The sequence below is a fragment of the Staurois parvus genome, unplaced genomic scaffold (assembly GCF_062004578.1).
Source record: "Staurois parvus isolate SC_StPar_1 unplaced genomic scaffold, SC_StPar_1.0 ptg000152l, whole genome shotgun sequence".
Classification (NCBI taxonomy): Eukaryota; Metazoa; Chordata; class Amphibia; order Anura; family Ranidae; genus Staurois; species Staurois parvus.
Genome location: NW_028317948.1, coordinates 2,225,488 through 2,251,130, shown reverse-complemented (window position 1 = coordinate 2,251,130; position 25,643 = coordinate 2,225,488). Strand labels below are relative to the sequence as shown.

Sequence of the window (25,643 nt, the reverse complement as noted above, 5' to 3'; positions counted from 1 at the left end):
TTATAGGTAAAGTTGATCCAGGGAATATCCGATTGTCTCTTGGTGGATCAGGAAGGAATTTTTTTCTGCAGGAGCAAACTGGGTCATGCTTTGCTAGTTTTTTTGTCTTCCTCTGGATCAACTGTGGGTATAGGATTATAACTTTTTTTTTTTTTTTTCAATGGTTGATCTGGATGGACTTTTGTCCTTTTTCAGCCAAACTATGTAACTATGTAACCATGGCTATGCAGAATCTCATTCTTTCTATGTGTACTTGTTCACACTTGTACACTCAGTTGCCCTAAGCCCTACACTTAAAAATAGTATATTTAGGCATTTTTGATCTCATAGACTTCATGGGGAATACCTATAAATGCACAATATATGTGCTGTAAAATGCCTTAAATATGTCTGAAAAATGCCTGAGAAAAATGCTTCAAAATAACCAGGAATATGCACTGCTTGTGCTCTGCTCAGATGTGAATGCAGGCTTAGGTTTTTGGGTTAGGGTTGTTATATGTTAAATATTCATGCTAGGAGCAGGGGTGGACTGACAATTCATGGGGCCCCCAGGCAATAGGGGACCATGGGGCCCCTGTGTCCTCGCCCACACTCAAACCACATTCAAAAAAGCCTATGAAAGGTTCCAGGGGCATCTCATGAAGGGGGATCACACAAGAAATGTTACAAGCTCGGTAAAAGGCCATTAATGACTGAGTGGCTTTCAGATGTTATAATCGCATGGAGATGAAGATATAGAGGAATTGCACCCTCTGGAGAGGAGATTCATCCTATAGCATATGTCGTGTACCATGGATATCTTAAAGCAGGAGTTCTAAACAAGCAGGTTCCAAAGGAGGTGAACCACAAGCTTATATAGCCTAATTGCAGGCTTCTTATGAGGTGAGCGCACATCTTCACTTGAGGGAGGATTCACAAGCAGTCACCGATTTATAATCTTTGTAGATTGAAGATTTTCCAGCACAAAGTCACTTTTTGGGACATTTTCTTTATATTTATTTTTATTTTTTAGAATATTTTTTATTTTTATTTTTATTTTTATTTTATAGTTTTTATTTTTTATTTGTTATGCACATCATTTATTTGTACTAATTTAAATTATAAGCGTATTAGTATTTATGTTTACTTACACACATCATTCTTAATTACTGTGATCCTTATAATAGAGATCAAATTCAAATAACAATATATTGATTTGAGGTTTGGGAGCGCAACACTATATATTTTATTTTTGCGGTTTATCACATTGGTAGTTATGTGCTAGAGGTTTGCGATCCAATATTAGAGTGTATTAATAAGGAGTTTTTGTCTACTTTCTGGCTCGCAAGATATTTTAAATAATTCATGGGGCCCCCAGGCAATAGGGGATCATGGGGCCCCTGTGTCCTCGCCCACACTCAAACCACATTCAAAAAAGCCTATGAAAGGTTCCAGGGGCATCTCATGGGGCCCCCTACTGACCCTGGGCCCTCGGGCAGTGCCCGAGTTCCCAAATGGTCAGTCCGCCCCTGTCTAGGAGTTAAGTGAAGTGTTAAGGTTGAGGGGATAACAGTTCACATTACATTTTTTTAATGGTCTAGTGAGTGTTAAAGAATGTGTCATCCCAACATTTCATATCCCTGTGCCTGTTCTATCATGTACTTAAAGAAATTACATTAAAAAATATCCTGTTCTGTTTGTATTGATTCCTTTTTGTGAAATCTATGGTGATTGTGTCTGTCCCCCTGCTTTCCTATTTTAAACTGACCACGCTAGGCATGAGAACACATCTTTCCCAGAGTGGTCTGTTTTCTGGCTGTGCTGGGTGCAGGGGCGGACTGATCATTTGGAAACTCGGGCACTGCCCGAGGGCCCGGGGTCAGTAGGGGGCCCCATGAGATGCCCCTGGTACCTTTTTCATAGGCTTTTTTGAGTTTGGGCAAGGACACAGGGGCCCCAAGATCCCCTATTGCCTGGGGGCCCCATGAGTTGTCAGTCTGCCCCTGGCTGGGTGCACAGTCTGCTTGTCCTCAGGCTGTCAGCAGACTGATTACAGGTGATTTCGGGTGATTTTTGGCCCATGTGTACAAGGCTTTAACACAGCCATCTTTCGGAGGTGGGGCAAATCTTGTGTGCCTAAATGCTTCAGTAAGGTAAGTCCAGCCCTGCTCCTATCACTAAATGCACTGATGTAATCCACCAAGAAAATGTACAACCGCAGGATAAGGGTTCTTCGGTTTACTTACAAAAGGTTTGAGGTTGGGGTCTATTCCTTTGTACTACATGAAATGAAGCATAGGCCTGTTTTGACTAGGATTCTCCTCAACAGGGTTGGACTGACCATTTGGAAACTCGGGCCCGGGGTCAGTAGGGGGCCCCATGAGATGCCCCTGGTACCTTTTTCATAGACTTTTTTGAGTTTGGGCAAGGACACAAGGGCCCCATGATCCCCTATTGCCCGGGGGCCCCATGAGTTGTCAGTCCGCCCCTTCTCCTCAAATTAAAATATTTAATATACATTAATTTTCATTAGACTTTTCTAAACTGTTCTGAAGAATAAAGACTTACCTCTGAGTGCAGTGCCATTGGCTGCCAGAATCATCTGATCAGCAATAGTTTTTGTCTTGGAATAATAATCCAGCTGCTAAAGGTAAACATGAAGCTTTTTAGATGGATATATATATTTATGTAAAGCGCTGCATAAACTGACAGCGCTATATAAGTTCTGTAATAAATAAATAATATAAGGTAAAACCATACAGTAAGTAGGAGAACAATAGTAACTTCTTAAAAACAGACGGAAATGAAGATTTGTGGTTCTGTGATGGAAGTTGTGACTGAAGTAATGGAGCCCATAGGGGTCTATTGAAAGAGTGTACTGTGGCTGTACAACTGTTTTAGAGAAATAAAAAAAAACATTAATTTATAAAACACAGCAATATGCTTTACAGATGTGCATTGTGCCCTACTGGTTTCAGGAGTTTACAGCCAATCAGGGCTAGATCTAACCGATCTGATCTGGGGGTGCAGTCAAAATATCAGGGGGCATAATGTCAACACTATGTGATTCACTGACAGTCTTTCACGCAGTGTCACAGCTTGGGAAACACTAGTATGTATTAAGCTGTATAAGATTAGTGTGATTAAAAAGAACCTGTGCCCCCTTATATTAGATGGTGGTTTCAGAGTATGCCTTTCATCAGTTGTCCCCATTAGAGTGCCCCTTACATCAGTGCCCCCATCAAGGTCCCTCTTACATCACAGTCCCCATCAAAAACCCTCATACATCAGAGTCCATTTTAGGAGCCCCCCTTCACATCTGGGTCCCCATCTGAGTCTACCTTACATCCAGGTCCCCATCGGAGCCCCCCATCAAAACCCTCTTACTTCCAGGTCCCCATCAGAGCCCCCTTTTACATCAGGTTCCCATCAGAGTCCCCCTTACATCAGATGTCTCCATCAGAGTGCCCCCTTACATCAGGTATCCCCAACAGAGTGCCCCCTTACACCAGGTGTCTGAATCAGAGATCTCCCTTAAATGGATTGTTACCATAAGAGTGCCTACTTACAGCAACATGTCTCCATCAGACTGGCTCATAGATTAGTGGATGCACTCTCAGAGACCTGGGTGGCGCACAGCTAAAATCTGCCAGGGGGGCAACCCAACGTATAAAATTCAAAATTCTAACCACAGCTTACAAAGCCATCCACAAGACTGCCCCTAGCTACATCACCAACCTCATCCACAGATACCGCCCAAATCGCCCACTCCGCCCCTCCCATGATATCCTCCTCTCTAGCTCCCTCATCACCTCCTCCCACGCTTGCCTCCAGGACTTCTCTAGAGCCTCTCCCATCCTCTGGAACTCCCTACCACCGCATGTCCGATAAGCACCCACCCTGTCTGCCTTAGGCAATCTTTGAAAACTCACTTCTTCAGGGAAGCCTACCCCACCTCCACCTAAGAACTGTACTTGAATCACCTCCGCCAGATCATCCCCCGCAGCTATCACCTTTTGTATCACCTCCCCCTTCCTCTAGATTGTAAGCTCCACGAGCAGGACCCTCCTATTCCTTCTGTACTGAAATGTATTGTAATTGTACTGTCTCCCGTTATATTGTAAAGCGCCGTGCAAACTGTTGGCGCTATATAAATCCTGTATAATAATAATATCGAAAATGAAGAAGTTATTAAGTTCTGAAAATTCTCGTCTGACAGAATACAACTTCAGAAGTGATGTAATGTGTTGTATTGTAATGTAATGTATTCTTTCGTTTCTGAGCATTCGTGATCTTGCTCTTCCGATTTTTTTGGGAAGAATACTGTATTGATTAAATGGAAATAGTATGATCTGATATTGTTAAAAAAAAAATGTTTGTCCCTCCCTTCGAATCATTTCGTACGAAAGCTGTGTACCAATGATCAGATTATCGTACGATCGCTTCGAAAGTAGTGTTTCTTGTCTAATTTTCTGATCATGTGTGCTAGGCTTTAGGCTTCATTCACACAGGGTTACTTACGTGCATATCTATGCAAGGGGCTGCTGTCTTTGCCCACATGGGATGCACAGGTGTTTTGTGCATTCATATGCAGGCAAACCATTCATGTCAATTGGGAGGCAGTGGCTGCACACACACAAACATTGATCCAAATTTGTCAGCTGTGCAGTATGCGGGTGATTTACTAAAACTGGAAAGTGAAAAAATGTTTATGGTAACCAATCAGCTTCTAACTTCAGCTTGTTCAATTCAGCTTTGATAGAAAAAAAAATGGAAGCTGATTGGTTTCTATGCAGAGTTGCACCAGATTTTGCACCCTCCAGTCATAGCAAATCAACCCCCCAGACATCAAAATGTGTACATTATATGACCAACTTAACCACTTGCCCACCACCCTATAGTAGAATTACTGCTACAGGGCAGCAGGGTTGTGCAAAATCATGCATATAAATGTAATTTGCATTTCTGGGTAGGGGTCTCACACTCGCGCCGCCCTACCCATGCCGTCATTGGTGGCTAGGGATGTCAATCACCGGGTCCTAGCCGGAGATTCCCTGCCAGCACCCGGTGATCGCCGAGTAAAGCTGACAGGGGAGAGACCTGTGTGTAAACAACACAGGTCTCTCTCCTGCCAGAAAGGACATGCTGCTTTGTATTTTTCTGCACAGCTGAGAAATACAAAGAAGCATGTCTCCATTGTAGAACAGCACACAGCACATTTAGTAAAACACACGCAGCACACAGTTAACCCTTTGATCGTCCAAAAGTTAACCCCTTCCTGCTCAGTGTCATTAGTAAAGTGTCAGCGCTCTTTATTAGCACTGATCACTGTATTAGTGTCACTGGGGATGTCAGTATATTCCAGTATATATACCATCATTTGTAAATGCTATAAATTTCATGTAAACCAATGAATTTACATGTTTTTGGATTTTTTTCTAGCAAAGACATGTAACAGTACATTTTGGCCTAAATTTATGACGAAATTAGATTTTTAATTTTTTTTTATTGGATATGCTTTATAGCAAAAATTCATAAATATATATATTTCTTTTTTCAAAATTGTCGATCTTTTTTTGTTTATAGCACAAAAAATAAAAAACGCATTTTTATTTATGGGGAAAAAAAGGACATAAATTTAATTTTTGTATAACGTTGTATGACCACACAATTGTCAGTTAAAATAAAGCAGTGCCGTATGACAAAAAATGCCCTGGCCAAGAAGGGGGGTAAATCCTCTGGAGGGCAAGTGGTTTAAGTATAACTAAAGGCAAAATCTTATTTTTTTAGTTTTGGATAGAGCGGTGAATGATTAGAACATTTGTTCTGTTTTTATTGCTGTCTGTTTATTGCTGTCTGATTTACCCTCTGTATTTGTCCTGTTTACTGTTGCCATCAGGGGCGGACTGACCATTTGGAAACTCGGGCACTGCCCGAGGGCCCAGGGTCAGTAGGGGGCCCCATGAGATGCCCCTGGTACCTTTTTCATAGGCTTTTTTGAGTTTGGGCAAGGACACAGGGGCCCCATGATCCCCTATTGCCCGGGGGCCCCCTGAGTTGTCAGTCCGCCCCTGGTTGCCATCAAAAGTGGAAGTAAAAGAAAAGTCCAAATTTTTGGGTTATCCCCCAGACCAGTAACAGAGGGGAAATCTTCCAATGGGGACACTAGATCAGGTTACCTGGTGGAGCCCAATGGATTCCCTTAATTTGGAGAGATTTTCTCTCACTTCCTGTTTGGGCTTTTGGACAGAAAGTGAAGGCAAATATCCCCAATGGGACACAGATGGCAAAAAAAAAAACATACAGTAGTTATAACCCTCCTTTACTCTATCCAAATAAAAAAAAAGATCTACCTATAGTTCTACAGTAAGTCTTCTGGGGCTGCTGACATCACATCCAAGATGACGGCACCTAGCAGAAGTCTCACGTTTTTGGTGTCTAAACAAGGATAAAATGCATAAAATCCATTAAATGAACATATAATTTTATGGGAGGATTGTGTCTGGTGAAAGAGAGATTGCAGCAGAGAAGTGTAGCCTAAGAATATGTAGCAGGTCCAGGTGAGCCTCAGGCAGAAAGCAGAAACTAAAGCAGTCATTACCAGTGGTAACCAAAGGCAGCAGATATCCAAGGATGAGTAATAGTCAAAAACAGATGCCGAGCTTATATTAAGTCATAAACAGAACATTCTATTCTCACCGGCTAATACACACAATGCAAATTCCAGCAGCAAGCTTCTGCAGATTCCTGCCACTGGAACTGACAGCTGTGTGCGAATAGCCATTGAGCCCATGCAACGCAATGACAGGTTGTCCCAGCCTCAGCTATTCAGGACTGTTTGCACAGCCATTGATTACTTGTAGTGATTGTGGCTGGATGCACACAAAGGGGTTGATTTACTAAAATTGGAGAGTTCAAAATCTGGTGCAGCTTTACATAGAAACCAATCAGCTTCCAGGTTTTATTATCAAGGCTTTTTTGAACAAGCTTTAGCTTGGAGTTGATTGGTTATCATGCACAGCTGCACCAGATTTTATTTATTTATTTCACGTACTTATATAGCGCCATCAATTTATGCAGCACTTTTCATGTATATATTGTGCATTCACATCAGTCCCTAATCCTCAAGGGGCATACAATCTAAGGTCCCTAACTCACATTCATACACATACTAGGGCCAATTTAGGCAGGAGCCAATTAACCTACCAGCATGTCTTTGGAGTGTGGGAGGAAACCAGAGTACCCAGAGGAAACTCATGCAGGCACAGGGAGAACATGCAAACTCCAGATGGGTGGTGCTGTGGTTGGGATTTGAACCAATGACCCTGGTACTGCCAGGCGGAAGTGATAACTATTTAGCCAGTGTACTGCCCTGCCCTCTCCAGTCTTAGTAAATCACCCCCAAAGTGTTTAAATGTCTGAGTGAATATGTTTGGTAAAGAATGTTTAGATAATTGGAATTTCAAGTAAAGCAAATTTAGATTTAATTTGTTTTTTAGTAATTATCATCTTAGTAATTTATTACGTATAGTCTAGAGAATATTGATGATAGTTCTTGAAAAATAGAAAAAAAGATATATTTTCTACTTTCATATTCCTTTCTTACATGCACCTTTAAAAGTCAGACTGTACCTTTTCAGGTGGATAATATGGTGTTGTCTCTTCATCACCTTCCTCAATGTAATTTCCACCAAATACTACATTTACTGTACTGGTGTAAATTAATCTAGGAATATTTCTTGCTATACAAACTGCAAACAAAAACAGAAAAGTACAAGATTTGGTGATAACTTTATCATTACTTAGGATATTGTAAAATTACATACTGTAAAATATTTGTTTTTTTGTGACAAGCAATGCTTTTGTTTGACAACGTTGTCTTGAAAAGATTATTTCTCTTTAGACAAAATAATGTAACAAAACAAAAGAAAATTTTCTAGTCAAAGTTTTCATTAAAACAACTACTGTTAAGCCCTTTTCACACAAAGGGTCTGATCAGGTTCACCTGTCAGTTTTTCAGGCAGACCTGATGGCACGGTCCAGTCACCCCCATGAACTCGTGGGTGTGTCTATTTACACCGACTACCTCCAGTCCAATACGGTCTGCTAAAAAAAATAAAAAAAAACAGAAGGGGATCCGTCGTCCTCTGTCTAGGCTGGGATGGGAGGGTAGTTGGGTGTAAATGAGCAGCAGAGTCCATTTACTCCCGGCCGCCCATAGAGTAGAGCAGTCTCTATATATGTCCGCTCTGCATAAACTGAGCAGACACGGATGTGTCATGCGCCTGCTTTGCTCTGATGACTGGACAGATCCCCTGCTGATCTCAATGGAGTCCACCCTGTATGAAAGGAGCCTTACTGTCTTTCTCAACCAGGGTTCTGTGGACCCAGGGGTTCCTTTAAAGGTTGTTAGGGGTTCCTTAAAGTGTTACTAAAGTCAAAAAATTATTTTAATTAAGATAGCAAACATATTATACTCGCCTCCTCCATGCAGTGGTATTTCACAGAGTGGCCCCGATTATACTCTTCTCGGGTCCCCTGCCGGTGATTTTGGCTCCTTCTCTTCATCATGTGTCCCCATAGCAAGCCGTATGCTATGGAGGAACACAGTGTCTGCGAGCTCCCGAGCTGTGTGTCTACGGAGCGGCACTCGATAGACTTACACAGTGGGACTTAGCACAGCCGCCACTTCCTCCTCACTGAAGAGCGAGAGAAGATATGCAGCCATGTAGAGCGCTGGATCTATTCTCCCCTCACTTCCTCTTCACGCAGGTAAGGGGGAAGCAAAGAAATATAAAAAAAATTTACCTTAATGCAAGGAATGCCTTAAAGCGGAGTTCCAGCTGAAAAAAAAAAAGTCAGCAGCTACAAAAACTGTAGCACTTACCTGTCCCTTGGTCCAGCGGTGTCCTCACCACTGCTGGTTTCACTGGCCTTCTTCTCTCCCTGGCGCCGGCATCTTCAGTGTGGGCACCCGGCTGTGACAGCTTGCGGCTCCACAGCTGGGTGCCCACTGTGCATGCGTGAGAAGCGCTGCGCTTTGTGAATGGCTCTGTAGTCTTCTGGGACCTGTCATGTTTCCCAGAAGACTACAGGGGGGGGGCAACTTCCGATCGCCTAGGCAATCACAGCGGAAGTGGGAGCGGGTACCTGTCATATTCGGGTACCTGCTCCCCAAAGGTTCCAATCCTTAATGGGGAGCGGGGGACAAAGGCTTAAAGTGGAACTTGCCCTTTTGGGTGGAGCTCTGCTTTAAGGTAAAAAAACATTTTTAGCTTTAGCATTACTTTTAGCAATGAAACATTTCTGTCTCTCAGTACCAACTGGCATCAATGTTCATTTTAGCTGTCAGTTAGAGGGGCAGTCTTTCCACTGATGACAATGTAAGTGATCTTCTTCCACCAACCTCCAACATTAGGAGGTCCTGCTCAAGCTGGCCACCAATTTAATGGACCACAACACTGATCACCAGGGGAAAACATTTGCAATGTTTCTTTTCTGGATGTTATTATTTGTTTAATTTCATGGTAATATTAGTTATTGTTTAAGATAATTTTGTGTTCCAGAACAGGGAGTGTTAAAAATTATCTTCTTTATTTTTTTATATATTAAATTTACAAGAAGAGCTTAAGATATATTAATTTAGCAGGGGTTCCCTGACACATGAAAATTTTTTCAAGGGGTCCTCGTGTTAAAAAGGTCGAGAAAGGCTACTGTAGATGAAAAGTACACATTTTATTTCTCACTCTAGGATCTTTTCACACTATATTTGCCCTTTGAGTCTCTTTTGGTCCACCTCGTGCTCTGGTCCCCTATGCCCACTCTCCAGATTTCTTTGCTGCTGCTCTGCCATCTCCATGTAAGCCTTGCTAAAATAAATATATATATTCTTTGTTTATTGTATGTATTTCTATGTGTTTGTTTGTATATTAATTTTGTATATTCTTACATGCAGTAGCACTAATCTCCCTGATATTCAAGTTATGGTCCTGAAGAAGCCAAATGCACAGGCGAAATGCGTTGACCATTCTTTGATTAATGTATATTGCAGTTATTGTAATTATGTGCTTAGTGATCAACATATATGCAAGGGAGGCACTTTGTTTATAATTATGTCTTTTTTTTCTTGGCCTCTTTTTTGTGGGTATGTTTGTATCATGAGTCCTATAAAGAATATATGACTCTTTTATGTCAATAAATGGCTGTATATATTTTACTGTGTGGTCTCTTACTGTGCCCAAAGAATCCAATATTTTTACCGTACTTAGTCTCCGGCTTTTTTTCTTTTTTTTTTCAGTAGGATTCGGCACTAGGAAGCTTTTTTGTTTATTTTTTCTACACGTTTTATTAGATTTTTTAAATTTATACTAAACGCTAAAACTATCAATCAATTAGAATTTAATAGCTAAAGGAGATAGGGAGGAAAGAGTTAATTGGAGCTGATAAGGGTTAATGTAGGAATGAAAAAGGGTTATGCTGGGACAATTTTTTAAAACAATAAAATCTTTTTTTACTTGTGAGTTGCTAGAAATTACAAAATCTGTAGATCGTAGCGCATTGCCTTGAACCACAGATAAAAGAACTAATCAAAATGTACTGTATGAATGAAGTTTGCAAACTCTGTTTTCATGCATTGTTCATATAGGAGCAAGGGCGGACTGACCATTTGGAAACTCGGGCACTGGCCGAGGGCCCGGGGTCAGTAGGGGGCCCCATGAGATGCCCCTGGTACCTTTTTCATAGGCTTTTTTTAATTTTGGCAAGGACACAGGGGCCCCATGATACCCTATTGCCCGGGGGCCCCATGAGTTGTCAGTCCGCCCCTGTATAGGAGCCACTGTTTCCACTTCAGAGACAGACTGGGACCTAGCTGTTAAAGTGACAGGTAATCCCGGTAATTTCACTAGGCATAGGTTGAAGAAGTTGTAGGTATATGGGTAAACCCAAGAAGTTTTTGTTACACATCTCTTATGCTCAAGGTCTGCAATTGTAAAATTAAAAAAATATTTCACTTGCTCATGGTCTGCATTTGGTTACCACCATCACAAAATCCTAGATGCCTGGAATTTACTGTCTTCAGTACTTTCTAAGACACTAACCTGGAATGGGTTTGCAGCCATTGAAGTCAGAATTCCTCACCTAGGCCAGTACTGAAATCAACGTATCAATATGACAGCCCAGAGCTAGCATTTTAGGAGGAATCAGCAAGGGAAGTGTATGTATTTCTCCCACAATAGGTTCTTAATAAATATATGCTTTATAGTGTGTTGCTGTAGTCAATTTGTATGCAATAACTGAAGATAACTGGAGACTATATAAGGTTTAATAGTTAAAGAGCCACTATTGCAAAAAATATTTAAGACGATTCAGCAAGGCATTTCCAACACATTAGTGGTGGTTTGAATTTTGTCAGAAGCCATGTTTCCAAATTCACAAAGGCTGTGTGATGTTCTCTTTAGAAATACTCATTGTCATTTTCGTGCTGTCCCATGCACAGCTTTTATGCAGAAGAATGCAAATTGTCTGTCAGTATTTTCTGATAACATGCTGCATTCACCTTGCCATCAATTTTCACAAGATGCCCCATGCCTTTAGAGCTCACACATCCCCTAAACATCAGTGAGACACCACCATGCTTCACAGTGGTATTCTTGTTGCTGTTGACCCTCTCCAAACATAGTGCTTAAGGTTGTGACCAAAAAGCTCTATTTTGGTCTCGTCACTCCAGATTACAGTTTGCCAGAAGCTGTGAGGTGTGTCAAGGTGTTATCGGGCATATTGTAACTGGGCTTTTTTGTGGCATGGGCGCAGTAAAGGCTTCTTTCTGGAAACTCGACCATGCAGCTAATTTCTGTTCAAGCATCGTCATATTGTGCTCCTTGAAATAACCACACTGTCTTTTTCCAGAGCAGCCTGTATTTCTCCTGAGGTTACCTGTGGGTCTTTCTTTGAATCCTGAACAATTCTTCCAGCAGTTGTGGCCGCAATCTTTCTTGCTCTACCTAACCTTGGCTTGTTATCAAGAGATCCCTGAATTTTCCACTTTTTAATAAGTAAGTGACCAGTGATTGGCATATTCAAGGCTTTGGATATCTTTTTATATCCTTTTCCATCTTTATAAAATCCCATTACCTTGTTACGCAGGCATTTTGACAGTTCCTTTCTGCTTCCCATGGCTCAGTATCTAGCCTGTTCACTGCATTCACGTGAGAGCTAACAAACTCATTAACTTTTTATGCAGAAACACTAATTGCAATTTAAAAAACCACAGATGTGAAAAATTAACCTTTTAATTGTCATTTTAACCTGTGTGTGTCACCATGTATGTCTGCACCAAGGCCAAACATTCCAGAATATGTAAACTTTTGATCAGGGCCATTTGGGTGATTTCTGTTATAATTTAAAAAGGAGATAAACAACTACCGTATGTGATAATAAATGGCTTCATATGATCACTATCCTTAAAACGGAGCTTCATCGAAAAGGGGAAGTTCCGCTTTAAAGACTTGTCCCCCACTACCCATTAGGATTGGCACCTTTGGGGAATGTGGGGAGAGAGGGTACCCGAAATTGACAGGTACCTGCTCCCACTTCTGCTACGATCGCCTAGGCGATCAGAAGTAGAAGTTGTCCTCCCCCTCCCTCCCCGTAGTCCTCTGGGACACGTGACAGGTCCCAAAAGACTATGGGAGCATTCAGGATGCGCAGCGCTACTCACGCATGTGCAGTGGGCACCCAGCTGTGAAGCCGCAAGCTATCACAGCCAGGTGCCTACTCTGAAGATGCCGGCGCCGGGAACAGCGGACGGCCAGTGAAACGGACTGCGGGGACGACTCCGTGGAATCGAGGGACAGGTGAATTTTTTATTTTTCAAAGTCAGCAGTTACAGTTTTTGTAGCTGCTGACTTTTATTTTTTTTACAGTGTGACTGGAACTCCGCTTTAAATAAAAGACAGTTTTTTGGCATGATCAGCCATATGTTCAATGTACTGAGAGACAAAGGTCTATAGAGTATCTATGGCACTCTGTATAATTTTCCCAATAGTGTTCTGAACTGCATATTAATACATGTAATGGTGGCATTCAAGTTTTTTTTCTTTTTCTTTTTGGCACTGACAGTATTTGGGACAAACCAGAACATTGCTTGAGTGTGTACAGGAAGAGTTTTTTTTTTCTTAAAAAAAAAATAGACACCTGGTAGTGGTATAATTTTTTCTTGTCACTATTACTTGAAACTGTGTAAATTCTGAGAAAATATATTTAAAAAGCAGGTAAAATAAAAATACATTTATATTATGAATACAATGATTACATGTGCTAAATGCATACAAATATCAAAATACAATTTGTTTTATAATAGTGGGACTTTTATTGTTAGGGTACAGGTTATAGGTCGGTATATAAGTGTCTTCTCCCAAGATTCACACAACTTTCACCCATTTCTCCTAATTAATCTAATTAAACATGCATGGATTTAGAGTGAAAGTTGTTTGAATTTTAAATTTGAAAAAAAACTTACAGACTCCTCATTTTAAAGGTTAGGTTTTCTGTCCATGCACAAAGCAATTTCTAGGTTGCAACTAGCTTTCAAATGCAAAAACAACTAAACCACCAAGAATTTCTATCCAAATTTCTAAATGGCCATTGATGGTTGGTTGCCTTGATCGGCTCATTCATTCATTTCTGTGTTTGAAATTTGGTTATAGTGGTTGAACTTGTCTAAATATATCCATACATATAGCCAGAATAGGAGTGAAGTTGTGAGGAGCATTAATGTGGAACAATGGAGAAAAATAAAAAATAATACAAATATGATAAATTGGAGGTTATTTACTAAACCTAGAGAGTGCCAAATCTGGTGCACCTCTGCACAGAAACCAATCAGCTTCCAGTTTTTTTTGCCAAAGCTTAATTGAACACGCTAAATTTAGAAGCTGATTGGCTAACATGCACAGCTGCACAAGATTTTGAGTGCACCAGTAAATCTCCCCCATTCTGTCAATTGTATTTAGTTCCTGGTCATACTGGTGCATTTTCAGCTGCGATTTGCGACGTGAAATCGCACCTGAAATCGCATCTAATGAATGTGAATGTCTTAACATGTGCAATTTGTTGCAGCATAATTTCTAAATTAGTTCTTGCATTGCTTTTTCTGCAGTTTTGTTACAATTTCACATACATAGAATATAACGGAAATTGCACTGCTAATTGCAAGAAATCATTGAAAATCTTCACAAGTAGCAATAAAGTCTTCAGAAATTGCACCTGAAATCACGCTGAAATGGCACACAAATAGCGCAGTGGTGTGACCAGTGACTTACACAGCAACTTTGTTTCTCAGAGTCACCCTTTGACTTCATTACTTTGAGTTTCATTACTAATTGATCCTGCCAGTAGATCTGTTATTTTTCCACTTTCAGTAATAGACCAAACTGTTAAGCAAAAGTGGCAGTTACAGAGTTGAAAAAACAACAAGTGGCTATAATCGCTTATAAAATGTTGGCTGGAGTTAGTGTAGCGCTACCCCTGCAGGAACGGCTTGGTAGATTGGGTTCTCTGTTCTTTTGCCTCGACTCTGTGAACAACTTTAGCACCTCTAATACACCTGGTTGTACAAAAGTGGCTGCAAACCCCTATAGGAACACTAGTATGGATACAATGCACCCAACTGTGATTCTGTATCAGAAAATTAACACCCGACTGGTAAATGGTAAATTAACTCGTACTATATTGAGCTGAATGGTACTATGTACGTAAAAAAAGAATAGGTCAACCACAGTTCACAAAGCAATATGATCACTAGGTTATAGCAGTCTAGAATGGAATATTATATGGTTGAATTGTCCTATACCCGATAATCTATGAAGCAGCAATAAACAATGGCATAGATAACAATAATGTCAATGGTGATCAACACCACAATAACTTTTCTGCAACCAGTAGGCTATGCTGCTTAGAATGCACTTCTTACAGAGATACGTCTTACTCTGGACAACGAGTAAAGTTCTTATAGAATAGCTTTCTGAGAAGACAGTCCTTTGTGCTAATAGAGCCGGCTAATGTTGGGGCCCAGTCTTTCCAGTGGTGCACATAAATGCAGTCCTGGTAAATTCTGCATGCAGTAAATAAGGCTGCTAGTTAGATGGCCAGTTCCTATGTACTCAGTCTCTGCTAGCAATGATAGATCAATGGCAGCAATGCCTTCTCACCAGTCCCAGTGGCACAGCAACTTTGGTTCTGCTCACTTCTGGATCTGCCTAGAGCAACTCTAGCCCGTAGCACACAGGTTTAACAGTGCTTCGGTTTCTTTTTCAAGCTGTAGGCTTTTAGCAGATACAGTGCGCAGTCAGGTCCCTTCACACCGGACTCATAAGGAAGTTCTCTCTAGTCCTGGAGAAAAACTGCTTTTTCTCCTCCTGTGAAGAGTGTATATCTGGGAGTTGCAGTCCACACTCCATCTACTCCCATGTGAGATCCTCTTCCCTTACTACATTTCCCAGAGTTCAGTGCAGCCTATATCAAAGTCTCTCAAGCCCTTCATGCCCACTGGCTCCCTGAAAGCCAGCATACAGGTCTTGTATAGGCACAGAAAGCAGCTACAGCACTATGTCTTCTTCCTTCTCTAGCCAAGGATCTGGCTACATTGGGGTTTATTTGTTCATCTAAGACAACCCTGCCAACAGGGTGACAACACTGCTGTGATTTCATTGCAGAATGAACAGCATTGTCACCCTGTGAAGGAAATTGGAAAAACTTTGTTCTACTGACAGGATCAACAGTGTTAATAAGTGTGTTAATGCTAAAGACAATCTGCACTGTATATGTCAATTTTGATTTTGCCCATAGTTCCACTTTAAATGTCAAGGTCAGTGTAATAAGAAAAAATGAATTTTTAAGGTTGCTATTTTGTTCTTTCACAATTCTACTTCAGCAAAACTAAAACCTGATGGGTTCCTATACATGACTGCACTTTGCTCGGTATATGAGTTCCTTTCATGATTTTCAACATAAGCCCAGCAGTTGTATATGAATTATTACTCATATAGTTTTGCTGTAACATTGTTGTAAAACAAGTTGGCTTACCATCTATAACAACTTGTGTCCCTCCTATATTTATGGACTCAATTTGTCTCTTCTGGAGCTAAAAAAGAAATGAGAAACTAAAACTCAGGTTTAAAAAGCACCATTATTTTTATTTCTGGGACACTTTGATGAACTATGGTAGTATATAACAGAAACATAGAATGCCAATGGAAATATACAAACCTATCATTTAAATAAATAAATAAATAAATATATAAAACAAAGCATGAAGCTTGAGAGAGGAACAGTGACATTGTCATTCATCTCACAGAGCTAATCTATATCTCAGTGTGAATACTGAAGCTAACATTAGGGAATGTGATTTTAAAAATGATATCTGTTCACTGTCTCCAGGGCACACTGCACAGTGGCATTTATTATGATGTGCTTTATGGTGTGATAAAACGATGATGCACTCAGCAGTAAATGAAGAGCCATCTCTTTCTGTGAGCGAAAGATCACAAGATAAAAAATGCAAAGAAGTAATATACGGTGGATTAAAATACAAAGAAAATAGTAAATAACATTCTAGTACAGCCTTTCTCAACCTTTTTGCCCCTAAGGAACCCTTAAAATGTTTTTTAAGTATCAGGGAACCCTTGCTAATAATTATATCTACAGCTCAAGGTACAGAAGCATGATCAGCAACTTGTAGATATAATCATAAAAAACATGTTTTTCATAATTAAGAAATTCAAATAAAAAAGCAGACAATGAAAACTGTAATGTCCCCTTACATTGGAGGTCAGAGGAGAGGACAGAGGAGAAGTGCCCCCTACATTTATGGCCAGTAGAGAATGGTCCCTTTACATTGGTGGTTAGCAGAGAAGACCCTCTTACATTTATGGTCAGTGGAGCAAGGGACCTCTAAGGTACACCAGATTCCTAGCATCAGAAAACCAGTATGTGCATATGCTCATATTCGTGCACATTTCCCACGTGCTCCTAATTCTGAGAGAAGTGGCAACGTTAGACGTGCCATTCTAGTTTGTCATGCTCATGTTTGTGTGTGTATGCGCCCATACCAATTAGTGTGCACACTCGGCGCTCAATGGGCCTATTTAAACTGGTCTATCATTATGAGCAGTTGAATGTTCTTCAGATTGTTCCTGAGACCTGATCCACTGTAACTGCTTACCTGTGTATCCTGTGTATGACCCGGCTTGCTCTTGGACTTCGCTTCTGCTCCTGCCTTAACCCTGTTCACCTGATTACTCTGACCCCAGCCTGTTTACTGGACTTGTCCTTGCCTGCTGATTCTGCACTGCTTTGCCCAGCTGTTACTGACTTTGGCCTGCCTTCTGGATTTGCTCTGTCTGTCGATTCGGTCCCTTGTTGCCTGGTCATTGCTGACTGTTGCTTGTCTCCTGGTCCTGCTTCTGTCTTTTGCTTTGGTGCCAAACTGTTCCTGCATCCTACAGAGTGGACATCCAGCCAAACTGTTCCTGCATCCAGACAGCTACTCTGGCACTCCTTTCCCTTACAATCTCTGTCTTCACATTCAGGAGTGTTGACCAGGAGGTGCAAGACAGCCCTCCATAACATTCAAGTCTTCACCAGGTACGTGATGGTACCCCTCATATTGGTGGACAGTTGAAGAATGCCCCAACAAATTATTGGTCAATTTATAATGATGGTCAATGAGAAAGTGCCCCCTGTATTGAAGGTCGATGCAGAAGGTCTTCCTTACATTGGCAATCTGAAGAAAAGGGTCCCTTATATTTATCATCAGTGGAGCAAGGGACCAATTACATTGGTGGACAGCTAACGAATATCCTTTACCTGACTGATCAATGAAAAAAAGCAACCCTTTACATTGGTGGTCAATGGGAATGCACCCTCTATATTTAAAGTCAATGCAGAAGGGCCTCCCTTACATTGTTGGTCAGTAAACCAATGTTAGTAGGACAGATGTAATAAAATTTACCTTTACATCAGACGTTTTCAGGGGCAGACTGACCATTTGGAAACTCGGGCACTGCCCGAGGGTCCGGGGTCAGTAGGGGGCCCCATGAGATGCCCCTGGTACCTTTTACATAGGCTTTTTTGAGTTTGGGCAAGGTCACAGGGGCCCCATGATCCCCTCTTGCCCGGGGGCCCCATGAGTTGTCAGTCCACCCCTGGACATTTTATTAGAGTTTAGTCAAAAAACCCCTAGCAACTCCTGAAGGAACCCTAGTTGAGAAAGGCTGCTCTAGCATTATACATAAAACATTTCAGCAGTGCTCCCACAATGATTATTCCCAAGTCTCTTAATAAACAAGGTTACTCACTCCAGTTGGAGAAATCAACCACAATCTCAGCATCTTTCACAGCTTACCAAGTGTCCAGTCTTTTAATAAAAATGGTTTGTCACTCATGTTGGAATTATAGTAATTATCACCCACCTGTTGATATCCTGACATTCCAAATGATGCAGCATGGAACACACAGTCCACCCCTTCACAAGCTTTGTAGAGGGAGTCATAATTCCTTATGTCACCCTGCAAAACCAACAAGATGCCTTAGAATGTTTTCTGAATAGCTTTAACAGGTAACACATTAGTTTCAATCTTAGGAGTTTCTCTGTAGATGTATTGGGTAGGTTCAGGTTAAAGGTTAAATTTAGAAGGTTTAGAGTTACTAGCTAACGCATTTTGAAGAGGTTCTGCCTCAAAAGATGTTAGCCAGTATATTTGACATTTGTCTTTGAATGAAGCACTAATGGATGTGAGTACAACATATTTATTTTAATAAATTAAAGATTTTTTTGAGGATCTTAAACTATGCCAGTCTGCTCCGTTTCCGTACAATTAGTGTTAAAGGGTCAATTGGGTTTAAAGACAAAATATATTCACATAAATAGATTTTCAGGCAGATTGACAACCTTCAATTTTTATAGTCTTACCTCTAAATTCCCATCACAGCAGGGTGTATAGCTATGAATGTGCTGTCCAAAGTTAGACCCAGTGCACTTAGGACTTGTTCACACCAGCGAACTGTGCTGATTGCATGGGCTGCTCCTGTGTACTGGGAGACACAGTACTGATCAGGGTTGCCAACCTCCCGAAGTGAAATTTACTGACACAGCACAAAAGATTTACTGACAGAGTCCATTTCTTTACTGACACGACACAAAAAATTTACTGGAAGAGCCAATTTTTTTACTGACAGTTTTGAAAGTTAGCCAAAGTTATTATTATTATTATTACTACGAGTTTATATAGCGCCAAAGGGTTTGCTCAGCGCTGTACAATAGGGGGGACAATACATGGCACAAATGACCGTTTTCAGTGCAATAAGCTACAAACACGCAGCTAGCATGATTATCAATGTGCTTAATGTATAACAAAAGGCAAAAAACATATTTCTCCTTTTACATAAAGGTAATGTTAATATGACCCAGCATAGGGTTCTGCCTTACATCAGAGTCTGCAGGGTTCCCCTTTACAGCGTGTGACGGACTGCCTGACACCCCCGGCTGGGTATCTCCGCTAAACTACAGCTTTCTCCACTCTGGAACCAGAATATAGAATATAGCACTTTCAGCCCAAACCTCCCTAATTACCAGACAGGACCAGCATATTAGGTTAAGACTGTAGATAGCATATTTAAGCAAAGGACAGAAACAACAGAGAGCACACGTCTGCCCTAGTGTAACTCCATTTTTTAAAAAATGGAATCTTTATTTTCAAACAAAAGATTTCATGTACAAAAAACAAGGAAGCAAGAACAAGGAAAACATGCATAGGGGATTGAGTTCCAGTTGCAACACACATCATGGCTAACACTAACTTCCATTTAGGTGGAAAACAAAAATCTCCATGTGCCTAAAGGCCATGTGTAATACTGTTCAGGCATGACAATACACCAAACAACAGTAATAAATACAAAACTCCCAACAACCGCTCTGGTAGGTAAGGAATCTATCACAGGGGCTAACTTGCAGGTCCAACTCAAATGCGGACACACTAGGGTTGAAGTTTAGATGCAACTCCATTTAATACGAATAAAACTATACAAATAAATGCACTCACATGGTACAATATAGAGCACTTCAGGCAAAGAACGGTCCTCCCCAGCTTCTCCCTGGTTGGTGGTACGGGATGTGTGGCAAGTTAGTGTAGTGACAGCCAGGGGCGGACTGACCATTTGGAAACTCGGGCACTGTCCGAGGGCCCGGGGTCAGTAGGGGGCCCCATGAGATGCCCCTGGTACCTTTTTCATAGGCTTTTTTGAGTTTTGGCAAGGACACAGGGGCCCCATGATCCCCTATTACCCGGGGGCCCCATGAGTTGTCAGTCCGCCCCTGGTGACAGCTCTCCTGTGATGACAACTCCTACGGCGGCTGAGCAGACTGTGCCACCGCTATTGCGCATGCGCCCGGGCCAGCTTGAGCATGCTCCATATCCATGTCTCGCTACTCGGAGAGGGGAAGAGAGGGAGGAACGTGCACAACGTGATTGCTATGATGACGTTTCTTAGATGTCGCCTCCTTTGTCAAGTCACCTTGTATATTTACCCCAATCATCAGACAGAACCAATGTTGGAGTAAATATGGACTGACTTTATTAAGAAATCACAGATTATTGATACACAAAAAACCTTCAGGTATGACACACATCAGGAGAAAATTAAGTCGCATAATCAAACCATCAAACTCAAAAGAACAATGGTTTCCTTTCTGGCACCTAACAGTCTGGACTCTGGAGGTGATTAAATGAATTTAGAGATTATCACCTAGAGTCAGCCAGTTTCATTCCAATATTCACAAAACAGGAATAGGTTCAAAAATTAACTCCTTCATGCTTGATTTACATATTGTACTTATTATGGGCACAGGGTGACTTAAACATAATGTAACCCCAAAAGGTCCAAGGGGGATTTCCATAGTCCTGTGTCTATAGTCCATGGGAAGAAGGCTGGCCCCTCCAAGGGCCCAGGTCACAGTGGTTTCCATTACATATTGCAAGGGGGAACTCTGTGGACTCTGATGTAAAAGGGAACACTGTGGGGAATGCTGCAGACTCTGGTGTAAGGGGAATTCTGTGGACTCTGGTGTGAAGGGAAACTCTTACCCTTTATACAAAAGTCCACAGAGTTTGCCCCTTACATCAGAGTCTGTAGACTTCCCTCTTACAGTGCAAGGGGAAACTCTGCAGACCCTGATGTAAAGAGTAACTCTGATTAAAGAGGAACTCTGCAGTCCATGATATGAGGGGGAATACTGCAGACCCTGGTGTAAAGGGGACCTCTGATGTGAGGTGGCCCTGGTCACCAGAGCCCCTCCCCCTCTTACATCAGAGTCCACAGAATTCCTCTTTACATCAGTGTTCCCGCTTACATCAGGGTCTGCAGCATTGCTCTTTACATCAGGATCCATTTGTACAGACATTATCAGACATTTACGGACAGTTTGTAAATTGGCTGATATTTACACTATGACATAATTCCTCCATCCTATAAATATGTTGTACCCTATATATCCAATCCTTTACTTTAGGGCTCTCCTGGACCTTCCAAAACTTTGGGATGAATCCTTTTGTTGCATTTAATAAATGGAATATTATCATATTTTTATATTGTTTCACTGTAAACTCGGTATTATGGAATAAACAAACCAACGGGTCTTTTAGAATATTAACTACCGAGATCTCTTGTATTTGTTGTACTATTTCCTGCCAGAACTCTTGTATCCTAGGGCATTCCCACCATATATGTGCCATAGTTCCCTTTATCCCACACCCACTCCAACACAGTGCACCACAATGCATTGTGGTTGTGGGTGCGTAGTGAACATTATTACAATGCACTGTTTAATTGGGCAACTACGTGGCAAATGAGGTTTAATGTTGATAAATGTAAGGTTATGCACTTGGGAGCTAAGAATATGCATGCATCATACATACTAGGGGGAGTACAACTGGGGGAACCAATGGTGGAGAAGGATCTGGGAGTTCTGGTAGATCACAAGCTTAATAATGGCATGCAATGCCAAGCTGCGGCTTCTAAATCGAGCAAAATCCTCTCTTGTATTAAAAGAGGTATAGACTCCAGAGAGAGATATCATATTACCCCTGTACAAATCATTAGTTATACCTCATCTGGAATATGCAGTTCAGTTTTGGGCACCAATTCACAAAAAGAACATTGGGGAACTGGAGAAAGTACAGAGAAGGGCAACCAAACTGATAAGAGGCATGGAGGAGATCAGCTATGAGGAAAGATTAAAGGAACTGAATTTATTCTCTTGAGAAGAGGAGATTAAGGGAGGATATGATCAACATGTATAAATACATCAGTGGTTCATATAGTGAACTCAGTGTAGAGTTATTCACCCTGAGGTCATCACAGAGGACAAGGAGGAAAAGAAACACAGAAAGGTTTCTTCACAGTGAGAGCTGTGAAAATGTGGAACAGTTTCCCTCAAGAGTTGGTTCTGGCCAGCTCAGTGGATTGCTTTAAAAAAGGCCTGGATTTTTTACTGGATACACAGAATATAACTGGATACTAACATTTATAGGTAAAGTTGATCCAGGGAATATCCAATTGCCTCTCAGGGGATCAGGAAGGATTTTTTTCCCCTACAGGAGCAAATTGGATCATGCTTTGCTGTTTTTTTTGCCTTTCTTTGGATCAACTGTGGGTGTAGGATTATAACTTTTTTTTTTTTATGGTTGAACTTTATGGATGGACTTTTATCTTTTTTCAGCCAGACTAACTATGTAAATGTGGCAAAAAAAAACTTCAGTTAATGTATGTATTTATTAAAATTATTTTTTAGTGCTACTATTGTAAATATCTAAATGTGTCTTTATATTACCCCTGTGATCCCCTGTAGAAACAGGAACTGTGCTGTGAGACAGAGGGGGCAGTACTGTAAGCCAACTGAAGAACATTTAGACAGGTTGAGAGAACAGAATAAGCAGAGGGATGACTTCATTAGCATGCTGCTTCTCCTTCATTCTCCAGTGTGTATTTAACGGTTTACCCAAATGTTACCATTTATTCATTACAGTACATGAATACCTAGCATTGTAGAAATCCCTGTGCCTAACACAATCTTTTCCTTTTACCTGTATGAATGTAGCACGGCTTTGTACTACCCAACCTGGTTTGTTTAGATCAAACAATATAACAGAGTATCCCAGCTTCATCAAGGCACATCCAAGATTGTGTCCCAGATATCCTGCACCTCCTGTGACCAGAACCTTTGTCATTTCCCAAGTACCAGGATGTACACTTGGTATACAGGGAAGCACTCTGCCCTTGTGTGGTACCACGCCATTTGATCTGACAGTCCTGAATGGTAGACAATTCCTGAAACATTCTGTACAGATTTCTTCCTTCTCAATTTTGTTTCTCAGGTCTTCCAGTTCACACCCAGTTCTCGTTTCCCTCATGCTGTTTCAAGTAATATGCCGTTATCCCAAGATCTGTAGATGAAAGAACCACAAATAACAATAGCTATATACAAAACATTAAGACATATTACATTTATTTCAGTTGGAAACATTTTTGAGCTTTAATATCTTAACCACTTCAGCTCCGGAAAATTTACCCCCTTCATGACCAGGCAATTTTTTGCTATTCGGTACTGCGCTAATTTAACAGGCAATTGTGCGGTCATGCAATACTGTACCCAAATGAAATCTAAATAATTTTTTTAACACAAAGAGAGATTTATTTTGGTGGTATTTGAGCACCACTGGGTTTTTTAATCTTTTATTGTATAAATGAATAAAGACTGAACATTTTGAAAAAAAAAACCTTTTTTTTTTAACTTTCGGCTACAAAATATATCCAATAAAAAAATAAAAATAACTAAATTTCTTCACAAATTTAGGCCAAAATGTATTGTGCTACATGTCTTTGATAAACAAAATACCCAACATTGTATATGGATTGGTTTGTGTGAAAGCTATAGTGTCTACAAACTATGGAATATACTTTATATTGGAATTTTTATTTATTTTTTTTATACTAGTAATGGTGTGATCAGCAACTTATATTGGTACTGTGATAGTGCGGAAAACAATCTGACACTAACTGATGCTTGGTGGGAACTGACTAACTGGCACTGACATCCCCAGTGACATCCCCAGTGACACTAATACAGTGATTAGTGCTAATACTGTCACTGTACTAATGGCTGGGAAGAAGGTAACATCTAGGGGTGATCAGTTAACTGTGTGCCTAACAAATGTAATTTGTGCTGATTTGATAAAGCAATGTGACTATTTTATCTCACATCGCCGCTGTCTGTAGAGAGCCCTGTGTTGTTTACTAAAAGTCCTATTGTAATTGAATGTTAGTAAAAACTACCTTTCCCATTTAATCTGCAGTGCTGTAATTCCTGCAAAATGCAATGCAAGATGGCTACCTGGAACGCCCCCCAGACGTGTTGTTTCCAGCTTGTGTGATTGGCTCATTGATTTTCCCAGAAGTCTGCACTAATGTAGGCCATAGATGGGTCGTTTATCGGCCGATTGTTCGTCCGCACGAAAAAGCGGCTGATATTCACGCCTGCTAATGGGGCCCGCCCGTCGGCCATTTTTCATGGATCATCTCGCTTACTTTTATTGGTCATGCTGGAAAATCCACGAAAAATGGCCATTCTTCACGGACGATGGTGGCTTCAACGGCGCTGACCGATTTTTCGTTTATGGCCTGCATAAGATACAAATCAGATTTTGAGCATTTCCTGCACCAAAAATTTTGTTTTTGGTGAGATACTCCCAAAAGGAAATCACGTCCAAAGGGATGCAGACCCTGCCACTTTCCTCATTAGAGCACTGCCAGTGCAGCAGCTGACCTATAATTATAAAAATCACTTCCATACAGATTCACTCTGCAAATGGACACAGACAAACAAACAGCTATGTCTTCAGAATAACAAAAGGTAGGAATCTGCAAAAAAGTTAGTTTTGTTCGCTGCAATGTACATTGATCACCAAGAGAAGAATGTTTTTTTCTCAACAAAAGTGGAGTTAAGCAGGCCATAGACTTGGAGAAAACCGGCCGTTTTTTTAAGAACATCGTAAAATTGGTTGTGCAGTCGGCCAACGTTACTACCATAGTAAACGGGTTTTCGTCCCGTCTACGGTCGGCAATTAATATAATAGCGGTGTCCCTGCATAGAGCCCCGCTATTATATTTGACAGAAGAAATAGATTATGCAGAAGCAGAAGAAGAAGAAACAACATTGTATCTATTTGTACTTGAATAGAAACATCTGTATCCGAAATGGATACAAATAGATACAATGTTGCAACTTCTCCTGCAAAATCTTTTTCTTCTTCTTCTTGATATACTATTTCTTCTTTTTCTTCATATTCAATTTATTTGAAAATCTGCAAAAAGAACGGACGAATAGACCATAATTACCACATAAATCGGCTGAACGACCAAATCGGCCGACGATTTTCAAGCAGGGCTGATTTTCTAAATGTCTTAAAATTACGAAAAACGGCCGACCAATTTCCCCACTGATGATCCGAATATCGGCCGATAATTCATCAACTTTATCGGAAGTCTATGGCATGCTTTTCTCTTTAAGTTAACATTTTTGGCATTCTCTCTTCTATTTTCATCTGTTGATT

At 40.8% G+C, this 25,643-nt stretch overlaps 1 protein-coding gene across 1 annotated transcript in view; it reads right to left on the bottom strand.

The window, feature by feature from the left end:
* The window catches only part of SDR42E2 (short chain dehydrogenase/reductase family 42E, member 2), a 52,175-nt gene extending 28,704 nt beyond the window's left edge, over window positions 1-23,471 (bottom strand). Inside the window, exons 1-5 of the mRNA XM_089674795.1 lie at window positions 23,118-23,471; window positions 18,450-18,545; window positions 16,063-16,120; window positions 7,612-7,730; window positions 2,548-2,623 (exon numbers count right to left, since the gene is read on the bottom strand). Coding sequence (XP_089530921.1) covers window positions 2,548-2,623; window positions 7,612-7,730; window positions 16,063-16,120; window positions 18,450-18,545; window positions 23,118-23,444 — 676 coding nt within the window. The 5' untranslated portion in view covers window positions 23,445-23,471. The remainder of the gene's footprint in view (window positions 1-2,547; window positions 2,624-7,611; window positions 7,731-16,062; window positions 16,121-18,449; window positions 18,546-23,117) is intronic.
* Window positions 23,472-25,643: the final 2,172 nt, after the last annotated feature.